The following is a 20,180-nucleotide window of genomic DNA, read 5'->3' as shown; positions in this document are numbered from 1 at the left end:
CACGAAGGAACTTGGACCAAAACTTGACTATCAACAAAAAGCGAGCCGTTTAATATGGCTGATAAGAAAGTACAAAAACAAAAGGCAGATGCACACAAGAAAGATCCTAACTAGAACTAAACTGGGAAAACTAAATGCTAAACACAAAAGGTAAAGAACAAAACCTTGAACATTGCAAAAAAAAACCCTAAACATGGAAAATCCTGGAAACAATTCATATCCTTTTCCAACAACTATTTCTTTGATCCTGTGGTCCATCCTTTCTGCCTTTGCCAAAACAAACATTTGCCTTAATTTTATTTTCAGCTCGAGTTTCTCTTCCGCTTTTTTGTTTATTTATATATTTTTGTACCTTTTCTTAATAAGATTGGAGGAGATTGGGTGTAGTCCTCTCCATGGTAACGCTGTTTCCCATTCTTGCACTCACTGTCGCTGTCTCTCATCACATAATTCTGCCCTACCCTGTGCTTTATCGCTGCGCCCTCTCCCTATATGCGCTCTCCCCTTACCCTCCCCTTCTCTCTCTCTCTCGCTCCTTGTCTCCCTTTCTCTCTCACATATGCACACACACATACACTCAACCTCTCCTCTGGTCCACTGGTCTCCTGCTAATGCTGCACCGTCCACTGACTGCGAGATGTTCAGTCCAGCTTGTAAAGGCTCTGCAGGGGAGCCGAGGTAAGGCTTTCACCCTCGTCTCTTCTGGAGCTGAGATGTTACTGCTGCTGTTGTTGGCTGCTGACAACTGCTAACTGAGAGCCAAATGCCTGATGGGAAGAGCATTAGTGTGTGCGTGTTTGTGTGTGTGCTGATTTGTGTGAGAACTCACCAGCTGGAGTAACGGGCTTTTTGTTTGTTTTTAGCTTAGGTCTGGCACTTGTGATCTGCATACACGCACACAGCAAAGGGAAGTGATCTTACTTCCTTTGATATTCATTTATTTGTGGTCTTTTTTATGTCTTCTTAAACTTAGGAGTATGTTGTTGTCTGCATGCATGCAGGGAGTCCGCTGAGAAAGAGCCTTTGGAAATCTGATGGCACGCAGATATTCTTCCCTCCAATGCAGCAACAGTGCTGCAATGTCTTTTTATGGTGGTGCACTCTCTGGCGGTTTATGACACCATGTTGTGTTTATGTGTGTGTGTGTGTGTGTGTGTGCGTGTTTGGGGGATGGTGAGTGGGGTATGAAGTTCTGCATATGTGAGTGGGTGGACAAGAACAGTGCTTCTTAATATTTTCATAAATTCATCTCACTAACATTCATGCCACAGGAGGAAATCCAAGGCAAGCGATAGACGCTCAGTCATTCAAACACTCTTTTATGAGTAGAAGAAGAGGAAAATAGGAGCACCTGAATCATTTCTGAGATGTTACTTTCTGACCTGTGTGTCAGCCAACAGGTACGAGTCTTAATGTACTCATGAATTTTCCAACAATGTGCTGGTGGGAACTCATTTGTGCTCATGTGTGTATACATCACGGTGTATGTGTCCGAGTGTAATATGGAAATGTGATCCCTGCTGAATGCAGTGCTAAAGGAGAAATGCAATAATAATATTAAAACCATTGCTCTTTGTCCCTAAGAAGCACTGCTTGTTTATAACATTAGGCTCTCAAAACCTTTCAAGACATCTCACAAGCATTGTGCTGTAATAGTAAGGAAGGAGTAGATATGCAAGCGTCATCTGATGAAGAAATGTGACGCATTTCTGTTGTTCCTGCAGGATACTTTGTGAGGTGCAAGATATTATGTGCCTTTTGCGTGCTGCTCAGATGGAGGGGGTGGGGGGGTCCTCTGGTGAGATGCTCTGTCCTGCTAGATTTCACTATCACCATGATGGCACTCTGGGAAAAAAGTTATGGCAGTTAAATGTGTCAGATGTGGACTTACAGTAGATGAGGGTTTTTTTCCATGATGTTTTGCTGCTGAAGGGTATGTCTTTAAAAAAAAATAATTTTTTTAAATTTCACATCCCTGAGTGAAAGCAGAGACACCAGTGCCCAACACACAAAAGCTCCTTGGTTCGAGAGGGCACAAATCCCTGCCATGGTTTTGTCGGGAAAGGCGTCTGGTGTAAAAAAAAAAAAAAATCTGCCAAAACTAATGTGTGGATCCATCTGCTGTGGGGACCCCTTGTGAATAAGGGAACAGCTGAAAGACGCTTTGGCAGCAGTGACACCGTCACAGTGTTGCTTTGGCCAAACAGTAATCCAAACCTTATTTTTTAAAAAAACACAGAAGAGAAAAGCAGCAAATATTTTATTTCTTCACGTTTTTGTTTATTTAATGATTACAGTTCTACTTCTGTGTACACTTTAATCTGTACTCATTTAGTGTACTACCTTCTGATTCAAGTTGGGTGGCCAAGATTCATACCCCCAGCTCCTCTGACTGGATAAACAGTTAAGACGATGGATGGATGGATGGATGGATGGATGGATGGATGGATGGATGGATGGCCCAAATCTACAGTTACTGTATGAAGATTTGGGCCATGAAGAATTATAGGACCACTGGGTAATGCATTTTTGTCATGTGCCTTCAGCTGAACCCCTCCACCCCCAGCCCACTCCAGTTATGAATGGTCAGTGATGGCAGACTTTGGGATATTAATAGCTCTGGAGCTTCAGAATCGTCACATCAACCAAAAAGAGACTCTTGACACAGCAGTCCCAGACTAAAGCGCTTTACAAATCACAGTTCTGCTGTGTCAAGTGGACGACTGGTCCTGCTGGCAGCATTTCACGCAATCTGCTGATGATTCAGTTCAAAATGCATGATGGCTAATCTGTACCTCTCAGGTGGAGTGAATCCAGGATTTGTCCCATTTTCTTAGAGCAAACACACCCTGCACACGGTGCATGCAGACGAGCTTACAGTGAGTCAGTGTCAGTCCTTTACATTTAGGAGTTTTTTTAACCTTCTTTTAAAACAGTGTTCAGTGTGAATAGTTACTGCGTTTTGTTCATCTGTTTTAATCCCACTGGATTTAAAAGGGTTTATTTATCATGTTGCCTGTCTCATATCTTTTGTCCCCGTATTATCTTGAGCAGTCCACTTGACGGCTGTTAAAAATCAACCAACACCACTCAGAGACTTTCTTCTATCCTCACATAACTCCTGTCCTATTGTCTCTCATCTCCTCCTTCCTCTGCCCGTCATCATCACATCTATGAATCCCTCAATCTATCAACATTTCACATTCCTCTCTCCCTTTCTCCCTTCTCTCTTTTTTCCCAAAAGCTTTGGAAATACCAAGATTTCTGCACTGATTACTCACCATGTGTACGGATCTTCACCCGGGTCACAGCCATCGATAGTCTCACTAAACCAGGGGTGGGCAACTCCAGGCCTCGAGTGCCAGTGTCCTGCAGGTTTTAGATGTCCTTGATCCAACACAGCTGATTTAAATGGCTAAATTACCTCTTCAACATGTCTTGAAGTTCTCCAGAGGCCTGGTAATGACCTTATCATTTGATTCAGGTGTGTTGACCCAGTGTGAGATCTAAAACCTGCAGGATACCGGCACTCGAGGCCTGGAGTTGCCTACCCCTGCACTAAACTAACACATATTCATCCCCATTTTTTTTTATTAGAACACTTGAGTAATAACCCTCATTGCAACCTGTAAGAAGTCAACTTGAATTCTTGAACTGAATAATTGATAGACCCTTGTTTAGCAGCACAGTATATAGTTTCCTGTGGCGGTTTTTTGAGATTTGCCAATTTTTTCACCCTTTCTTCCAAGATGTTCCTAAGTTTCATTTACTTTTTTGGTTTTTTTATATCTCTTTTAACCATTTGGTGGTGTCCTCTTTGTGTGTTTAGGGGAATTTTTCCTTACTGACCACAATACATTTAACCCCCAACCATGATGATCCCTCCACCACGCTTCACATTGTTCACATTGCCCTTTCCCCTCAAACGTGGTGCATACATTCTCACCAAAAAGATCACATTTTGGCTCATCAGCATTTTCCAGAGAGGTCTTTAGCACACATCTGATATTCTCTATGTTTTGTTTTGTTTTGTTTTCCACTGAAGAGTAGTTTTTGCTTAGTTGTCTTTCCATTAGCACTATTTTTATCGAGCGTTTTAAACGAGTTACATTGATAAGAGTTTTCACCTGATGTGTTCCTCAGCAGAGTAACAACAGTCCAGGGTTCCTTCCATTTGTACACATTTTGTTCACTTTTTGTTCTTTTTTTGTTCTAGAAATCTTTTTGTAGCTTTTTCCAACTTCGTGCATTGTTGTAATGCATCATCTACCCAGACTCAGACATTAACCAGACTTTGTGTGCATTTATTTATAGCGATGGGCGATCTCATCTCCCTAGCTTTTAGAGAAGTTGTTAGCACAAAGATTCCCTTTTATTAGCATGAGTTCAAATTCAAGTCCAGCTATGTTATTTTTTTTAATAGAAAATGGTTTTATAAAATTGAGGCTTAGATGAAGATCAGACCGAAGTTGATCAAAAAACTTGTGATTCCAAAAAGTGTTTCGAGACTGAATTTTGCACCTTCGCTCCACTCGAACTCAGTTGTATTTTACTATTTTTCCATCGTGCTTTGGTTACAGTTGAGAATTATTTAGCCCTCAGTAAAGAACGATTACATTCTTCCTGTTTATTCCCTTACCTTCTTTGCTGATGAGATCAGCGCACACTTTAATACAGAAACACATGAGTCATCAGTTGCAGAGGGGATTTGCGTTAAACTTCCTCAGCCTGTGTTTGTATTTGTGTGTTCCCATTTAGTGGAAAATGAAATGCTGTGAGGAAATTGCCATGTTCTTACAGCACACCTGATTAAATTGCTTTTTTGTAGGCTGAGCAATTGCACTTGCCCCTGGTTGGTGTCTGGTTGCGTTTGCAGAGCCTTGTGTGTTTGGCGTCAGGGACAGAAACGGGAAGTATGTGAATAAGTGGATTTTCTTTTTTCTGGTCAATGTTGCCGAATAATGGGATTAAAGAAAGGAATGATAGCACTGTGTCACCCGTGGGTGGAGGAGGCGCAGCACGTGCGCACATGTCACAGCTTATTAATTTGAGTGCATGAATGTGTGCATGTGTCGAAATTTATGAATGCATGAATGTGCGCCTGTGTGCACATGCGATGCCTGCTGTTTATGGATGTGCGCTCTCATCTCTCAGTGTGGGTGAATTGGAAGAGTGGGTGGATGGGTGGGCTCGCTGTCATTTTTACTAAAATCCACTAACAAAGCGATGAACCATGGGGGGCAAAAATGGGAAAATAAAAATAGAATAGAAGAAAAAAGGAAGGTTTATTGCGCAGAGACCGACTCAAGAAGGAAATGAAAAATATATCTACCTTCTGCATATTTCTTCAATAACAGTTCATATTGAGGGGGTTCCTAATGATCAAATAAAGTTTGTTAGATTTTTATCATATATTCAATAAAGTATGTTATCTTGGGTTCTAAATAAATTCTGTTAGGTAATAAAGTGCATTGAGTTCTATTACTCACCTCATCTGTTTTAGGCAAACACACATCTCCACAGAGGATCCAAAATGTGGAATAATGTTTCAGTCCCATCAAACAATATTTAGTACCTCAGTCACTAGTGCTATTCATTTCACAGTGCTTAGTTCAAAATAAAATAGCATAAGAATAATTTTAATAAGACTTTTATGTACACTGAGTTGGACCCCATTTCACCTTCAGAAATCCCTTAATTCTTTATAGATTTAAGAAGTTGCTGGAAAATTCTCTAGAGGTTTTGGTTCATATTGACGTAATAGCATCATATAGTTTCTGCCCATTTCTGCAGATCTGTCAGCTGAATATTCATAATCCAAACCTGTTTCACCATATCCCAAAGATCCTCTGTTGAATTGAGCCCTGGTGTCTGTATTGGCCCATTTAAGTACAGTGAGCTCATTATCATGTTCCAGAAACCAGTTTGAAGTGGTTTGAGCTTTGGGGCTACACTGTGACTGTAAAGGGACAAACATGGTCAGCAGCAATACTAAAGTGTGCCAAGAAACTATCCCCCACCATTAAAAGCCTAGTTATAGTTGTAGAAGAAAATCCCAGTAGATCAACACTTCCTGAAATACTGAGACCAGCTTGTCTGTCACAAACAGCGATTCAGCATTCAGAGTGACTTAAAATCATCTTTCTTAATGACAGTTTGAACATAAGCCTTGATCATGGCAACATGCATATATTCACTGAGTTTCCACCATGTGTTTGGCTGATTAGATGTTTGCATCAATGAGCAGTTGAACAGGTATACCTACAGTAATAAAGTGGCCGGTGAGTTTAAATGTGTTTTTAAAGCTCGCTAAAACCTTTAAAGGACATCAGCCGAATACAGAAACTCATCACTAGAAAACAGCTGTGCAGTACCAGCTGTGTGCATGTGATTTTCAAAGACCAATATCCTATGAAAGAAACCCTATGACACATTCATATATTCTCTGGTAGTCGATCAATAGGCAGCTTTGGTTCTTCTGTGCTCTGTGTGCGTTCTAACAGATGGTGATTAATGTGAATGAGGCAGGAGCCATTAAGCAGAGCATCAGCTCTGTTACTAAATCAGCAACCCTCTGGTAAAACCTCATAAGACTAAGTAACCTATTAGTGGCACAGAATGGGAGGCCGGTTGGGAGGAGGAAGAGAGAGGTAGACGAAGAAAAGCGAAAGGTCTCTCGTGTCTGTCTGTGTATCTCCCCCTTGGGAATCTATCTAATGACTAAATACCTCATTACATGGCTGTGAGAGAGATGAAAGAGAGGAGAGGCGACACAGAAGGAATAAAGATGGAAATGTTGCGTCTCTTGTGCTGTCCCGCTGCCACCAGCTGCCGGGAAGAATTGCTACTGAGAAAGACACGAGGTACTAAAGTGAAATAAACAAAACTCAATTGATGGAAGAGAGAGAGAAAAAACAGAAATTGAATTTATAAAGTCTGAGATAAAAAAATTATGAGACATAAATATGCATTACTTTCACACATACAACACAAACATACTCAGTGACCACTGTGCTGTTTATGTTACAGTTTTTCTGACTGCTACAAATCCAAATGCCGTTTTCTGAATCCAGTGCTGGGTCGTTAATTAATTTATCGCCCTTTTGGCAATTTACACAATTACAATCACTGCTAACACAAAACAAAACAACATTGTTCACACTTGTATACATTTTTTTGAGAATAACAGCATAAGCATAGGTGACACCATAGACTGTATATAAAAGATGGTTGTACCTGCTGAAATGTTACCCATCGGTTTTGCAGCCTCAGCATTAGTGTTTTGGTCAGTACCATGTTATTTGTCATTTATTTATTAATTTGGGAGCCAGATGTGACAACAATTAGGTGATGGGGAAGTACTGTCAGCTAACGCTAGCAACTTTGGTTAGCAAACTATATAAATAAACTGTACAGCTTCAAAGCAAAGACACAAAAATCTGCTACTTAATAAAAGGCTAGAAATTTGCTAACTGAACATGACTAAGAAGTCTAGTTCGATGACTCGAATTGGTAGATGAAGCCTGTAAATCAAAGTAACCACATCACTATCCAGACTGATTGATGAGTTATTTAAAAGTCACCGCCTGTTGCTGGTGTTATGAAGAGTGAAGTTACAATGCTGTGAAAAAACACTTACCTCTTTCATGATTTCTTAGATTTTTGCATATTTTTTGTATTTGAGTAAATACAAAATGATGATACATGATTTCATTTTCTTAAGGAAGCAATGAGTAGCTTCCCCCTTAAGCCTGATAACTGGTTGTACCACCCTTGGCAGCATGAACTACAAATTAAGTGTTTGTGGAGAAATGTTGGTGCTAATTCAGCCACACTGCAGGGTTTTCAAGCATGAACAGCCTGTTTAAGGTCATGCCAAAGCATCCCAATCAGATCTAAGCCCAGACTTTGACCAGGCCACTCCAAAACCTTCATTTTGTTTATTTTGAGTCATTCAAAGGTGGACTTGTTGGTGTGTTTCAAATCATTGCATAGAACATATGCCTATAGATCATTATAATTTCATGTACCAGGTTGTAAATATAAAGGTTTTTTTAGTACTATAAAGTTAGACGTTTTGAAGTCTTGTGGTCTACGGGATTGATGCATTAGTACCATGTTTTTAACTGGCTACAAACATCTGAGAGGCAGAGAAAACTCGTTACAGTGAAAGGAGAGATTTTTTTCTTCTTATTCCTTTCAAAATCCAAAATGTCCCACACACATTTTTACTGACTGGTGTTTGTAATTAATACTTATACTTAAGTCTTATATATACAGAAAAGGGATGTTTTGATGGGATTAATTTGGTTTTGCCAGCAAAGGGGTTTTATATTGTCTTGTATTGAAACAGTCCTATGAGAAGAAAATATTGTATGAAAATTTTTTTTTTGCAAACAGTTATGAGATAATGGATGCTTTCAAGAAATGGGTGCTTGAAACTGTGAAAACCAAAAAACATGTATGAAGTAAAGACGGTCTTCCTTTCCCCAAAATACATTTTATTGCAGCAGTAAAGTTCAGTTTTAAAATATGTCAATTTACAGGATTGCCGTAGCTTTAAAGGATTAATCATATTGATGCTAGGTTCAGCATCAAGTGTTCTTTCTTTATTATTTCTCACCTTGCTATCGACAACTAACACACAACATTGTAAATGCAAAAAAACAAAACAAAACACACACCCTCTTATCTGTCATGCAAAAAGCTCTGCTTTTTAGGTTGTTTCATCAGCATCATGTTAACAGAAGAGTGTTAGGAAGATGCTGTGAACAGCAAACCTGTGCTGGAATAGTGTTGTGACATTAGACACTGATAAAGGATATTTATAAGATTGCAAATGATTCATGGCCTGTTACACAGATGGCCCACTGGTCTAGCTACACAGTCAGATCAGGCTTTACAGTTTCATGAGCAACAAAGAAAATGCAGGATGTGTTATACCTATGTATATTAAGCTAGTCTTTTATATGGCACAAAGTCCTGCTAGAAACAAGTCTTGCAACTTGGCAGCTATCTTGGAAAAAATCCCGAACATTTGAAGATTTGAGAGCTGAAGTCCTTGCTATAGAAATGAATGGAGATGGTAGGAGTCATCTCTTCAATGTCAGGGTCATAAATTGCATTTATATTAAACTGCCAACAAAATCTAAGTTTAAAAAAACGTACACAAAAAACAAAACAATAAATCTCTCCTTTTTCCAAAGGTTTAAATCACTTTTTACCACTGAACCATATTTCTACTGTGCATATCCAAAGTTTTACAACAATACATTACATTACAATCCATTTAAAGTGGTGTAGTTTATCATAATCTGATTTATATTTTCCAAACATTATATACACTTGATGTGTGTGTATGTGCTTCCTAGGAGGCAAAAGGAGTTCTCCAGGCCTTAGCTAAGTTTTAATTAATACATTGATAATTTATATATTTCTGAGCAAAATATAAAAACGAGGGATGGCTCAAGACTTCAGTACAGTGCTGTACATACAAATTTTGTACATAATCATTTCATGTAGCAACCACTAACATTAATTTCAAATATTTTTTATATGTTTTTATATTTTCGTCATGGGAGCATTGAACAAATGCCATGCTAGTTCATGTTTCTCTACATGATTATTGCAGCAACAAGGAGATATGCCGCCATACAGCTGATACAGTCGTGAACCTTCACTCTGCAGTCATCAGTGCATAAGTGTGATTGGCTAATGTTTCCCATTTTAGCTACCGATGTCACACAGGGATGGGACAATCGCCATCCTTAGCATGCCTCATGTCTCAGGTAGACCACAATTGTCTGAGTGCTATGTCTTCTCTATATAGGAAAATGTCTCTGGCACAACACAGTGCCATCGTCAGTCTTTATTGCTCACACACTGCGTACAATAAAAGAGTTTGAACAAATTAATGGAGTTTAACAGTTACCATGCACTTGGTGTTGTTTGTCAGTTGCGAACACTGTGGCGACCTGATGACATCAGCCAACTGGTTACTGTCGGGTGATGTCACCCAGCCCACTTACAAACATCTGTGGTGTTGTGAATGCACATTTCAGATCTCAAGGATAAAATGAGTGTGTTGCAGAGGAAATATGAGTGTCATAAATATCAGAATTCCACAGTTTTTATAAAACTGAACTTGCAGTTTGCTCTTTCTCGGGCTAACGTTAAACTGGGCACGGTGAAATACCTACAGAATAGACAGATATTGAGTCATCGGGTATTAGATTTAACAAATGAAGCTGTGCGACACTAAACAAAGAGAAGATGATCCTCTGACTTAAATCTGCCAGCAAGTAGTCATACATGCAGCACACATGCAGTTACTTTAGCTCCAGATGACGCTTTATTAAAGCTATTTTTACCAAGAGAAACATGCTTATATTTTTGTGATCCTGTTTGCAGGGTGTGTACTTCACACAACCGCAAAATTGTGTCATCACTATAGTGACAGCTTTTCATGTTCATGTTGTAGTTTTGGCCAAGCAGTTAAGACCTGCAGCAAAGGTCTTGTCACTGGCTTGTACTTTATTTTTTACTTGTCCCTATTTTATCTTTTGTTCTTTAGGTTTTCCGATCATTCAGTAATCTTATTTTCTAACCTGCTATGGCATCATTCTTTTATTTACATATTTTAGGACTATCAATAGAAATGGGGGGAAATTTTAAATTGGTGTTAAAAGTTGTTAGTTTGCATTTGTTCAGGAGGGTTGATTTATCCTGTTTCATCCACAAAAATGTTTTGAAAGTAACATCTGGCTCCTCGGCTGCTGCGTCACCAGCTGCTGTCTAACTGCTCCCCTGTGCTGTTAGGTGCCCACTCATTTATACAGAACATGGATTCCTGATGTGTCATAAAACTTTGTGTGTGTGTGTGTAGCATAAAGACATGCCTCTGTTTTTTGTGCGACACAGTAATTTGCAGCATTTATTGAGCTTGATCTTTCATGATACTGGATACAAAAGACCAAAATTTTCAGAACCTTTAAGGTTTGAGAATCAAAGTATTTTTTCTTTGTCAGTCTGATATTTGCATTTTCTTCTTGCTGCTGTTGTGTTCATGGTTTCTCACATCTCTAAACCACTAGAGGGAGAGTGACTGACAATCTTAAAAGAGACTGAAAGCATGCTGATAATTGAGAATTTAATTGTGAAAGCATTAAGCCATCACATTCAACAGACTTCTAAAGTGCTTGTTTGGTTTCTTGTTCTCACTGGATATGTTATGAAGTGACTGGAAATGAAAGTAGCTCTCTTTGAATACAGAAGGACGTGTTGCCTATTTCAATGTGAAAAGAATAACTGAAACCATTCTTTTCAATTCAACAGAAAAGCCTTGGGGGGGAAATTGCATTTGAAATGATACTATGTCTGTTTGATAGGGTTTTATGTCATTACTTGTATTTATGGCATGCTTTGTGACAGCTTCACTAGTATGGCAGCCACAGAGTGGCTGGATTAGCTACTGTTGAAGACAGCATCTTGTCAAACCACGGCCTGTGAAATTAGAAAGCTGCTATTCAGTTTATTGTTAAGCTGGAACTGAAATAACCTCTTTATTATTTTACTTGTTCCAAATGGTAATTATTCCCCAGCTCCTTATCACCATATCATTATCTATACGTGAACTTTCATTAATGTTCCTGTTGCTGCAAAAAATGTCCATAGTGTAACTTCAGTTGACAAAGGTATGGGGGTTGTCTTTACTAACTATTACTTAGCCCCATTTGGGATTTACATTTATTTATTTATATATTTTTTACAACTCGTTATTTCAGCCTTTTCTTTTATTTGCAAAACAGGCTCCTTACTTTAGAGAGTTATTATTTGACATCAACACTAAACCATATTTAAACTTTAAATTTTAAACCTACATAACGTGACCGTCGCTACTGCTTATTTTACATGAAGAGGAAAGACACAAAGAATAAAAATCTAATAATAATAATGATGATGGGTTTACGCATCATTTATAGCGCTATACTCAGGTGTTACAGCGGACCGATGTTAGTAAGGTGTGGTACTTTAGCATCTAGCTAGCACCCACACAGTGCGTCAGCTAGCTAGCTAAAGGTACAGCTACTCTATTTTCCAAGGAGAGAGAAAAGTGTGCGATAACTGCACTCAGAGATGGAAAAAGATGTAAGAAAGACAGAATAGAAGACTAATTTTATAGGTAAGGAGTGGCATTTAATAGACTGGTCATTTAAAGCTTACATGAGATATTGTGCTATAATGTTAAGTTGTGGTAAGTTTGTTTTTTCAACTTTGAGACGTCCTGCAAAACAAATTGAAGTATGTTAACTTTGCTTTAGTCACCTGTCGCATGAAAATAGTGGGCAGTTTAATGCAGGCGAAAAGGGTTGGCGTTTGCAGTACTGTGGTGAAATTTACTCCATAAGGGGCAGTAAACCTCAGAGCAGCTGCCTACACACAAAGATCACTCTTGGGTTCCCCCACCTTTAAAATCCCACTTTAACCCCTGACTATATTAATTTTGCTGTGAGACTCTGTCTCCACACCTACAATGTAGGCAAATAGACCTAGATTCTTTTAAGTGTTTTTCTCTGATCGTGGTCTGCATAACAGAGTTCACTCATCAGAATTAGAATGGCCATATTCTAGTCTATTACTACTATTATATTATAATATTAAAATGGCCCAAGGTTAACTTTCCTTAAAAATAGCTGGTAAAAATGTTGTTTAAGTAGCTGCTTTTGATTTTACACTGCTAGTATATTTAACAGCCTGGACCTCTGCAGATCACAAACACACTGCACATTGAAATTGAACTGTTGAAAAACTGAGGGCTTGTAAATTCTGAGAGTGTCAACTCTGGAGTGAGAAGAAAGGGCGTCAGGAAGGACACTCCCTTTGGCCACAACATGAGAGGTTTCGCTGCAGTCTTTCTGCACAACTGTTGGGCTCTTTTTTTCTTTCCTTCAGAGAAGTGTCAATGCTATGTAGTGCAACAAAAATAATCCAGTTTGACTCCTCTGTTGAGCAACTGGCATATTTTCCATTCAACACAGATTCCTCTGATACACTTCTAATAGATTAGAAATAGGAATGACGCAATAGAAATATAGCTTTTTGCAGCGTTAACCTGAAGTTTCCACAATCCACATCAAAATGCTCGATCAACTTATCAACTTTGCTTATTCAGGGACATTTTTGCATGTGTGAGGGTAAACAAAAAAGGGGGCAGTGCAGGCAGTTATTGCATTTCCTGTTGGACAGCATGTAAGCAAGAATACAACGTACATGTGTTTTGGTTGTGGTTACTGAGATAGAGCTCGATGCATGTGTAGCCCTTTACACGTGTGTTTGTGTGGGAAACAAACCAGTGGTTGTGGCCCCTCCTCATTTGGCTCCTCCCCTACCCTGCTGAAATATGTGTACCTGTATCTCTCAGTGTGTCAGATTTGAGCGCGGGTTTGACAGACTGTGAACCGATGTTTCAGGAAAGTTGTTGACGGGTCAAGTGGCAAATTGGACAACAGCAGCTGTGGAGAGGCAGGTGAAAAAGAGCAGGGAGAGAGAAGGGAAGGCAAACAGAGGGGGAGAGGGTGAGAGAGGGAGTGAGACAGAGAGCCTGGGTCAGACAGAGACAGACAAAGTGCAAGTATACAGAGAGTGTGTGTGTATATATATATACACACTCCCATAGAGGAAGACTGTCAGCAGAGCACACAGTTCCCAGAGGAGAGAGGCAAAAGAGACTGCTGAGAAGGTCAGACTGACAAAATGCTGAGGAGGAGAAGTGTGTCATTTGGTGGATTTGGATGGTATGTATGCGTTTTCATTCAATGCTCACGTGTGTTTAGGAAAGTTTGCATTGTGCATGTCCATGCTCATATTTGTGCCCATTTACATGCAGTTCTACACTGTGTTTGAATCATTCCCATTGTGCTTTATAATCAGCTGTAGAGTGTGCCAGTTGTTGTTACTGTACAGTGTGCGAATGGGTGGAGTAGAAATGTAAACTTTTTTTATGAAAAGGAAGGATGGGTGGAGGGCTTAGCCTGCTCCTCTGTGTCACACCTCTAACACTTTGTCCTCTGTTTGTCTGTGTTTGTGTGTGTGTGTGTGTGTGTGTGTGTGTGTGTGTGTGTGTGTGTGTGTGTGTGTGTGTGTGTGTGTGTGTGTGTGTATGATCATTTACAGTTTCACTCTGTGTTGTCTCTGTTGAGGGAGGGATTATATTCAACAGCCGACTTTGTTTCTGCTTGCTGGCAGTTGTGGTTGTTGTTGCTGCTGTGCTGGTAAAGGGACGCAGCTTGTTCTGGTAATGCTCTCCTACTGTATTGGCAGAGGGAAGTTCCCATGATGCAGCGTTAAAGAGGCTGCCAGCAAGCCCATTTAGCACTGAATGCTGTGACACACTCGGATGGAGTGTTTTTGTGCGTTTGGCTCCCTTGCTGCTAGTCATTCTGACACTGAAGCACATCTTCAGAGCACTTAACCTTCCCAGCTGGGCTGATGCAGCATAGGCCAGACAGGCTGCGATAACCTCGAACAGACAGAGCTGAGGAGCAGCAGCAGCAGCAGCTTTGCGTGCAATATGTTGTGTTTTGCAGAAAAAAAAAGCTGGACAAAAAAAAAAAAAGATTTCAGGTACACTAATTTTTAAAAAGAATGTCACAAGTCAATGGTGATTGCGAGAAAATAGAATTAAGTGGTCAGAAGGTTTAGATAAACCACAACTGCTTTAGTTTTGACTGATAATGGGTTACGGGTCCAAGTGCAATTCAAGTACAGTGCAGTCTCATGTACACTATGATAATTCCTCTGCTAGTTAAAATATCCTCTAATGTCTCTCTGTGATACTTCTCTGTTAGAGATCCAGTCTTTTTAATCCTTGGGAAAAAAAATATTTCCCTAAAAGAAAAGTTGTATCAGCATTTTCTTAAATTCTTAAACCAAACAATAATTCCACGTGTTAAAGCTCATGGAATAATGTCTCTAATTTTCTTCTTTTGAATGCTCAGTGTGAGATGAAGGGATATGTTAAGGGGGATTATTTTTCTTTTCTTTTGGATTGCTGTTAGAAATGTACAAGATTGTGTTTTGTATGCTGCTAAGATTAGGCAGGTGTGACGGGAAAATACACTTCTCACAGGTCTGATGATAATGAACTTGCAGCATCCGGTGAAATTCTTGTACATTGTCAGTTGTAAACAAAGAACATCAGCATATAAGTATTTAGATATTGTACAAATTGATTCTTCCGAGAAGTTGAACCCTCTTCATTTTGGGTGTGAGCTTAAATGTAACCGCATCCAGATGCAAACTGACAACATACTACTGTAAAGTTCCTTAAAATGCTGTTTACAGTGTTTTGCTTTTGAGCAGTTTCAAAATCTTAGTCACATTAGGTTTACCTTCTATCTGTAGTATTTAATTATCAGTTCATCTAGTCACAAATTTGAACATTTTTTGGTTCATCACAGGCGCAGATATGGATAAATGGAAGCTGTTTGAACATCTGCTAATCGGCACATTAGTAAATGTAAAATCAAATGTAGAGGTGAGGAGGACGCTGAGCTTACTGTTACCAAACAATGGTGACCATCTGTGACTTTCTTTGGATAAGAAAAATGTACTCACTGGCCACTTTGTTAGGTACACATATTCAACTGCTTGTTAGCATAAATAGTTAAGCAGCCAATCCCATGGCAGTAACTAAGTGCGTTTAGACATGTATACGTGGACATGATGATTGAGCATCAGAATGAGGAAGGTGAGGTGATTTAAGTCAGTTCTATGGGCCTTGCTAATGTAAAGTTCACAGGAGATTGGTCAAATTGCTTTAAGCTAATAGGAATGCAACAATCACTCAAATAACTACTATTAACAAACATAGTATGCAGAAGAGCATACTTTGCTCAGGCTCACTAAAACGGGATGATGTAAGATTGAAAAAAAAAAACAATCAATCTAATGATTATTTTTTGTGGATGCAGGGTCTGAATTTTTCCTAAACAACATGAAAGCATGGATCACTCCTCCCTTGTATCAGCATATAAGCCTGGTAGTGGCGCTGTAACAGTGTGGGGGATATATTCTTGCCACACTTTGATCCTCTTAGTACCATCTGTGCATGCAACAGCCTACCTGAGTAGCCTGAGCAGCCTACCTGCTGACCTTTATGACCACAGTGTACCCACTGTATCTTCTGTTGGCTATTTCCAGCAGAATAACACACTATGTCACAAAACTCAAACTGTATCAAACCGGTTTCTTGAACATGAGAATACTCACTGTACTCAAATGACCTCCACAGTCACCAGATCTCAATCCGAGCTCAATGGAGCATTTTTGGAATGTGGTGCAACAGGAGATTCACATCATGGATGTGTAGCTAGCAAATCTGCAGCAACTGTGTGATGATGTCATGTCTGTATGGACCAAAAATTGTGACGGGTGTTTCAAGCACCTTGTTAAATATGTACCACAAAAAGAAATTCTGGAGGCCAGAGGAGGTCTAAACCCAACGCTAGCAAGCTACACCTAATAAAGTGGCTGGTGAGCATATATAGTGGTCTGGTGATGAGATTTTGCTCTCATAATATGTTTTAACAAACATATATTATCATTTCCCCTTACCTGTAATAAATTGTATGATTTGGTGGATTATTGAGCCATAATATAGATGGTGTGTATTTTCAGCTGCTGCTCTGTTACAGTATGACTGAGGGTAATTCATCTGTCACAGCACAGTCATAAAGTCCAATAGTTGTTTTAGGAACATGATGAACTAACTGCAGCTAAATAAGAAGCTTTCTGTTCTGACATTTGAATATCAGCTTTTTTGTTGCATGACGGTGAAACATCACAAGAGCTTACAGTATTTATCTCTGATCTGATGCTGCTGTAATGCTGCACTGTTATTGATATCAAATAAGTGGTAAAACATTCAAATGATATTTAAAATGTCTCTGCTAGGCACTGCGTAGATTGCGGTAAGGCATGCATTTGCTGATAAGAACACACAAAATAAACCTTAAGTTAAGACTCTTGACATATTTATAGTTTCCTTTATGGAAAAGCCTCAAATGACTCGCACGAGAACAGCAGCACCAAAAATGAAATGTTGTGAATTGTTTGTAGTGTGGCCAGTGTGCAGTGAAGCACTGAGACGTCGATCAGTTTGCAGAGAGGTAACTTCGTTAAACGAGGCTGTCTGTCATAGGCTCTGGTCTATGCCAGTTGCTTACACTCACACTGCCGCAGCTATTAAGGCAAATAGAAGCAACCACAATTTTAATGACCCTTTCTTTTTTTAAAGCCACAGAAGCACAGGGGCCCCGTGGAGACATAAATCTCACTCCTAACCGTCTTTATCTGCCTGCCTTCCTGTGCTTATGTCCTTAGTAAATTAGGAGCAATTAGACTAAAGAATTGAATTGCTGCTTGGAGCAATTTGTATCAGAGACATGATCAATAATAATTTCCTCTTTATGTGTGTGTCTGCCTTCTCTTGCTTCTTTTCCAGGATTGACAAGTCCACTCTGTCTGCACTGAAAGCACGGTAAGTGTTTTTTTGTTGTTGTTCTTGTTATTTTTAGAGGTTTTAGAGGGAGGATGACATAAAGCAAAGGGCCTGGGCCGCCCTGGTGTGGTCTATTCCTTTGACAGCCTACATGAGCACTCTGGGTCATTTTGGAAATCTTATTCTCTCTTCTGAACCCAATCGCCCAATCACCACAACTTCCAGATAATATTCAGAAATGTGTCCGTCAAGCACAAAGCCATGTTTTCTGCAAACACGCTGAGACTGAGCTGAAGACCTTTAAAACATTGGATAAACATATTGTCCATCACACTGATGGACTTTAAAGTCTCAGCAGAGCTATGAATCTTTTTTTTAGACACATAAAAATTCAGTATACACCTCTTTACACAAATCTCCAACTCCCGGTCCGAGTGACAGATTTTCTAAATTGATTCCTGTCATTCACTCTCATTTACTTTCTCTTCACTGCCAGCTTGCACATGTTGGCAGGTCATACCCGTACAAGGAGGAAGTTTCTCATGCAGATACCTGTACTGCCAAGTACTCGAGTGAGTTCTAGGTAAATTCTGTGGTTGCACTGTGGCTCCCAGGTGTGACTGCAGTTTTTGAATACTATGTACTGGCATAAGCAGCGTTCTCTGGGTTTTTCCATAAGGGTTTGTTTGGGCTGTACGATCTAAAAATAAGTAATTAAATCCAGCTTATAGCTCATTGCACAACGAATACAGACATTTGAGACACATGCTAGAATTATTAAAGGCATTATATTAACCTTTATTAAAGCCTTTAAGATAAATTTAAGATGTATTAAGGTTTTTTGAGATTCTTCAAGCACACTGGTGAAGGATGATACTAGGAAGAACCACTGCCTTTAAGAGGCATGGTAATTAATTGGCTGCCACCATCGTCCATCTACTGAGGGACTGAGATGTTCTCTGTGTGGATTTGGATTGCTGAATGTGGGTTGTAGCATTTAAATGTGGTCTAAATCTCACCAGGTGCATGAAATTTCTTTGCATGTACTGTAACAGACCTTTATTTTTCTCTAACAAGGACCTATCATGCAGCTCTCTGACCATTTGCTTTGTTTTTGTGTGGCTGAGTTGAGCTAAGATGGTGTTGTTAACTCTTAGATTGGATGTCTTAATTTTATTAATTAATAATAACTGACAGCATTCAACAAACTGTTATTAATTCCGGTTCATGTTTCACACCTCTGCAAGGAGAAGACAGAAGCTGTCTCCTGTGGATTTAAATGTGGGCAGTGACTTTGCAAATTTAGAGGAACAATGTTGTGAAAATTACACAGTGCTGTGAACTTTTGAGGTGTAGAATTACTGCTTCTGCTTTTACCTTTTTTCATTCGGGGCATGGGCAGAGAATGTGATGATGTGAATGCCATTTGCACAGTTGTGTACTTTATTCATGTGGCAATCTTTGAGGGTATGTGAAGCTTCTCTGTGTTGAAACAAACCACCGGCAAGCCTTGCTACAGGAAGTTGCCTTAGTGAGGACAGATGATGGGTTTTTGTGTGTATCAACTCTATCTTTATCTATACCCCAAAGCCATCATATTTAAGCACATACACCATTTCTCTTTACCAAAGGAACCACACACTCTACTTTTCTTACCAACGTCTCTCTCTTTTCTCCATAGGTGCCGTGATGGCACCATCTGTTTAATCATGCCAGATGGATAGCCTTAGAGAACTGAGCATATTTTAGATATCTAAGCATGACTTTTGTTATTCTTGGTGGTGGCCAGACCTTGTCTGCATAGTCAGACATGACAAAATAAAACCCCTCCATGTCATGCTAATGATTCTGCATCTTCAAAGAAAAACGAACAAAGCATGTTGGAATCGCAGAATCGAGGATTAGAAGTTTGGATTTAACAAAATATCTGCAACACGCTGATTTGAACTGGAAACAAGTAGCCTGATAGCAGTGGCACATAGATATTTTTTCTATTCATGTTTTTCTCTGTTTTACAAACCCGAGTTCTGGGTTTATATGAACTTATGTGAAAAAAATTATTATTAGGATGCATTATAAGAATGTAAAAGGTTTGCATGAACAGTACTTGAAATGGTGGAATAGGGCTCCAGATGCTGCTATGGTAAAACCTTAATCATTTTGTTGTTCTAAACAGGAAAGTGAAAGCAGGTTAGCGCGTAACATGTAAAGTAGGGCTCCTCTTTTATCTGTTCTCTCACATACAAACAGCTGTGCACACTTTCAGTGTCTCCTGCATGGCCAGGTGTCATTAGATCATCTACTCTGTAGTGGGTCTGAATATCAATGAGTGAGTCGTGACTTCTGCTGGAGCTCCTGGTCTGCCCGAATGATGAATAAAACCAACCTGTGTGCGTGTGTGTTTGATCCAGGCGTTAGATGTAAGAAAACAGTGCAGAAGCAGGAACTGTAGGACTGGAAATAAAGGAGAAGACAGTCTGTACAAAAGACATTATGCAGTATCTCGATGATTTGTTGATGGGGACGGAGGTGTAGATGAATTGATGCAAGTGAGTTCATTACTCATGTGATCCTGGTGAATCATATCATTACAGGTCACAAGAAATGTGAGAGTTACTAGCATCCATCTACCTATTATCTTCCACTTATTCAATGCAGGTTGCCGGGCAGGGCTGGACAT

At 39.5% G+C, this 20,180-nt stretch overlaps 1 protein-coding gene across 3 annotated transcripts in view; it reads left to right on the top strand.

Annotated features, from left to right (window-relative positions):
• The first annotated feature begins 559 nt into the window (after positions 1–559).
• The window catches only part of rap1gap2a (RAP1 GTPase activating protein 2a), a 99,894-nt gene continuing 80,273 nt past the window's right edge, over positions 560–20,180 (top strand). For 2 of the 3 annotated variants that reach the window (XM_085429170.1, XM_085429173.1), the window contains exons 1-2: positions 560–678; positions 17,504–17,539. In XM_085429170.1, the coding sequence (XP_085285296.1) occupies positions 560–678; positions 17,504–17,539 (155 nt within the window). Of the gene's footprint in view, positions 679–13,547; positions 13,794–17,503; positions 17,540–20,180 lie in introns of those variants that run through there. The other variant, XM_085429174.1, reaches the window with a different exon arrangement.

This window comes from Rhamphochromis longiceps, linkage group LG14, assembly GCF_057381845.1.
Source record: "Rhamphochromis longiceps isolate RC_006_pf linkage group LG14, R_longiceps_female_GT1.1, whole genome shotgun sequence".
Taxonomy (NCBI): domain Eukaryota; kingdom Metazoa; phylum Chordata; class Actinopteri; order Cichliformes; family Cichlidae; genus Rhamphochromis; species Rhamphochromis longiceps.
The sequence above is the reverse complement of the archived record's forward strand: the minus strand, read 5'-3'. Positions and strand labels throughout refer to the sequence as shown.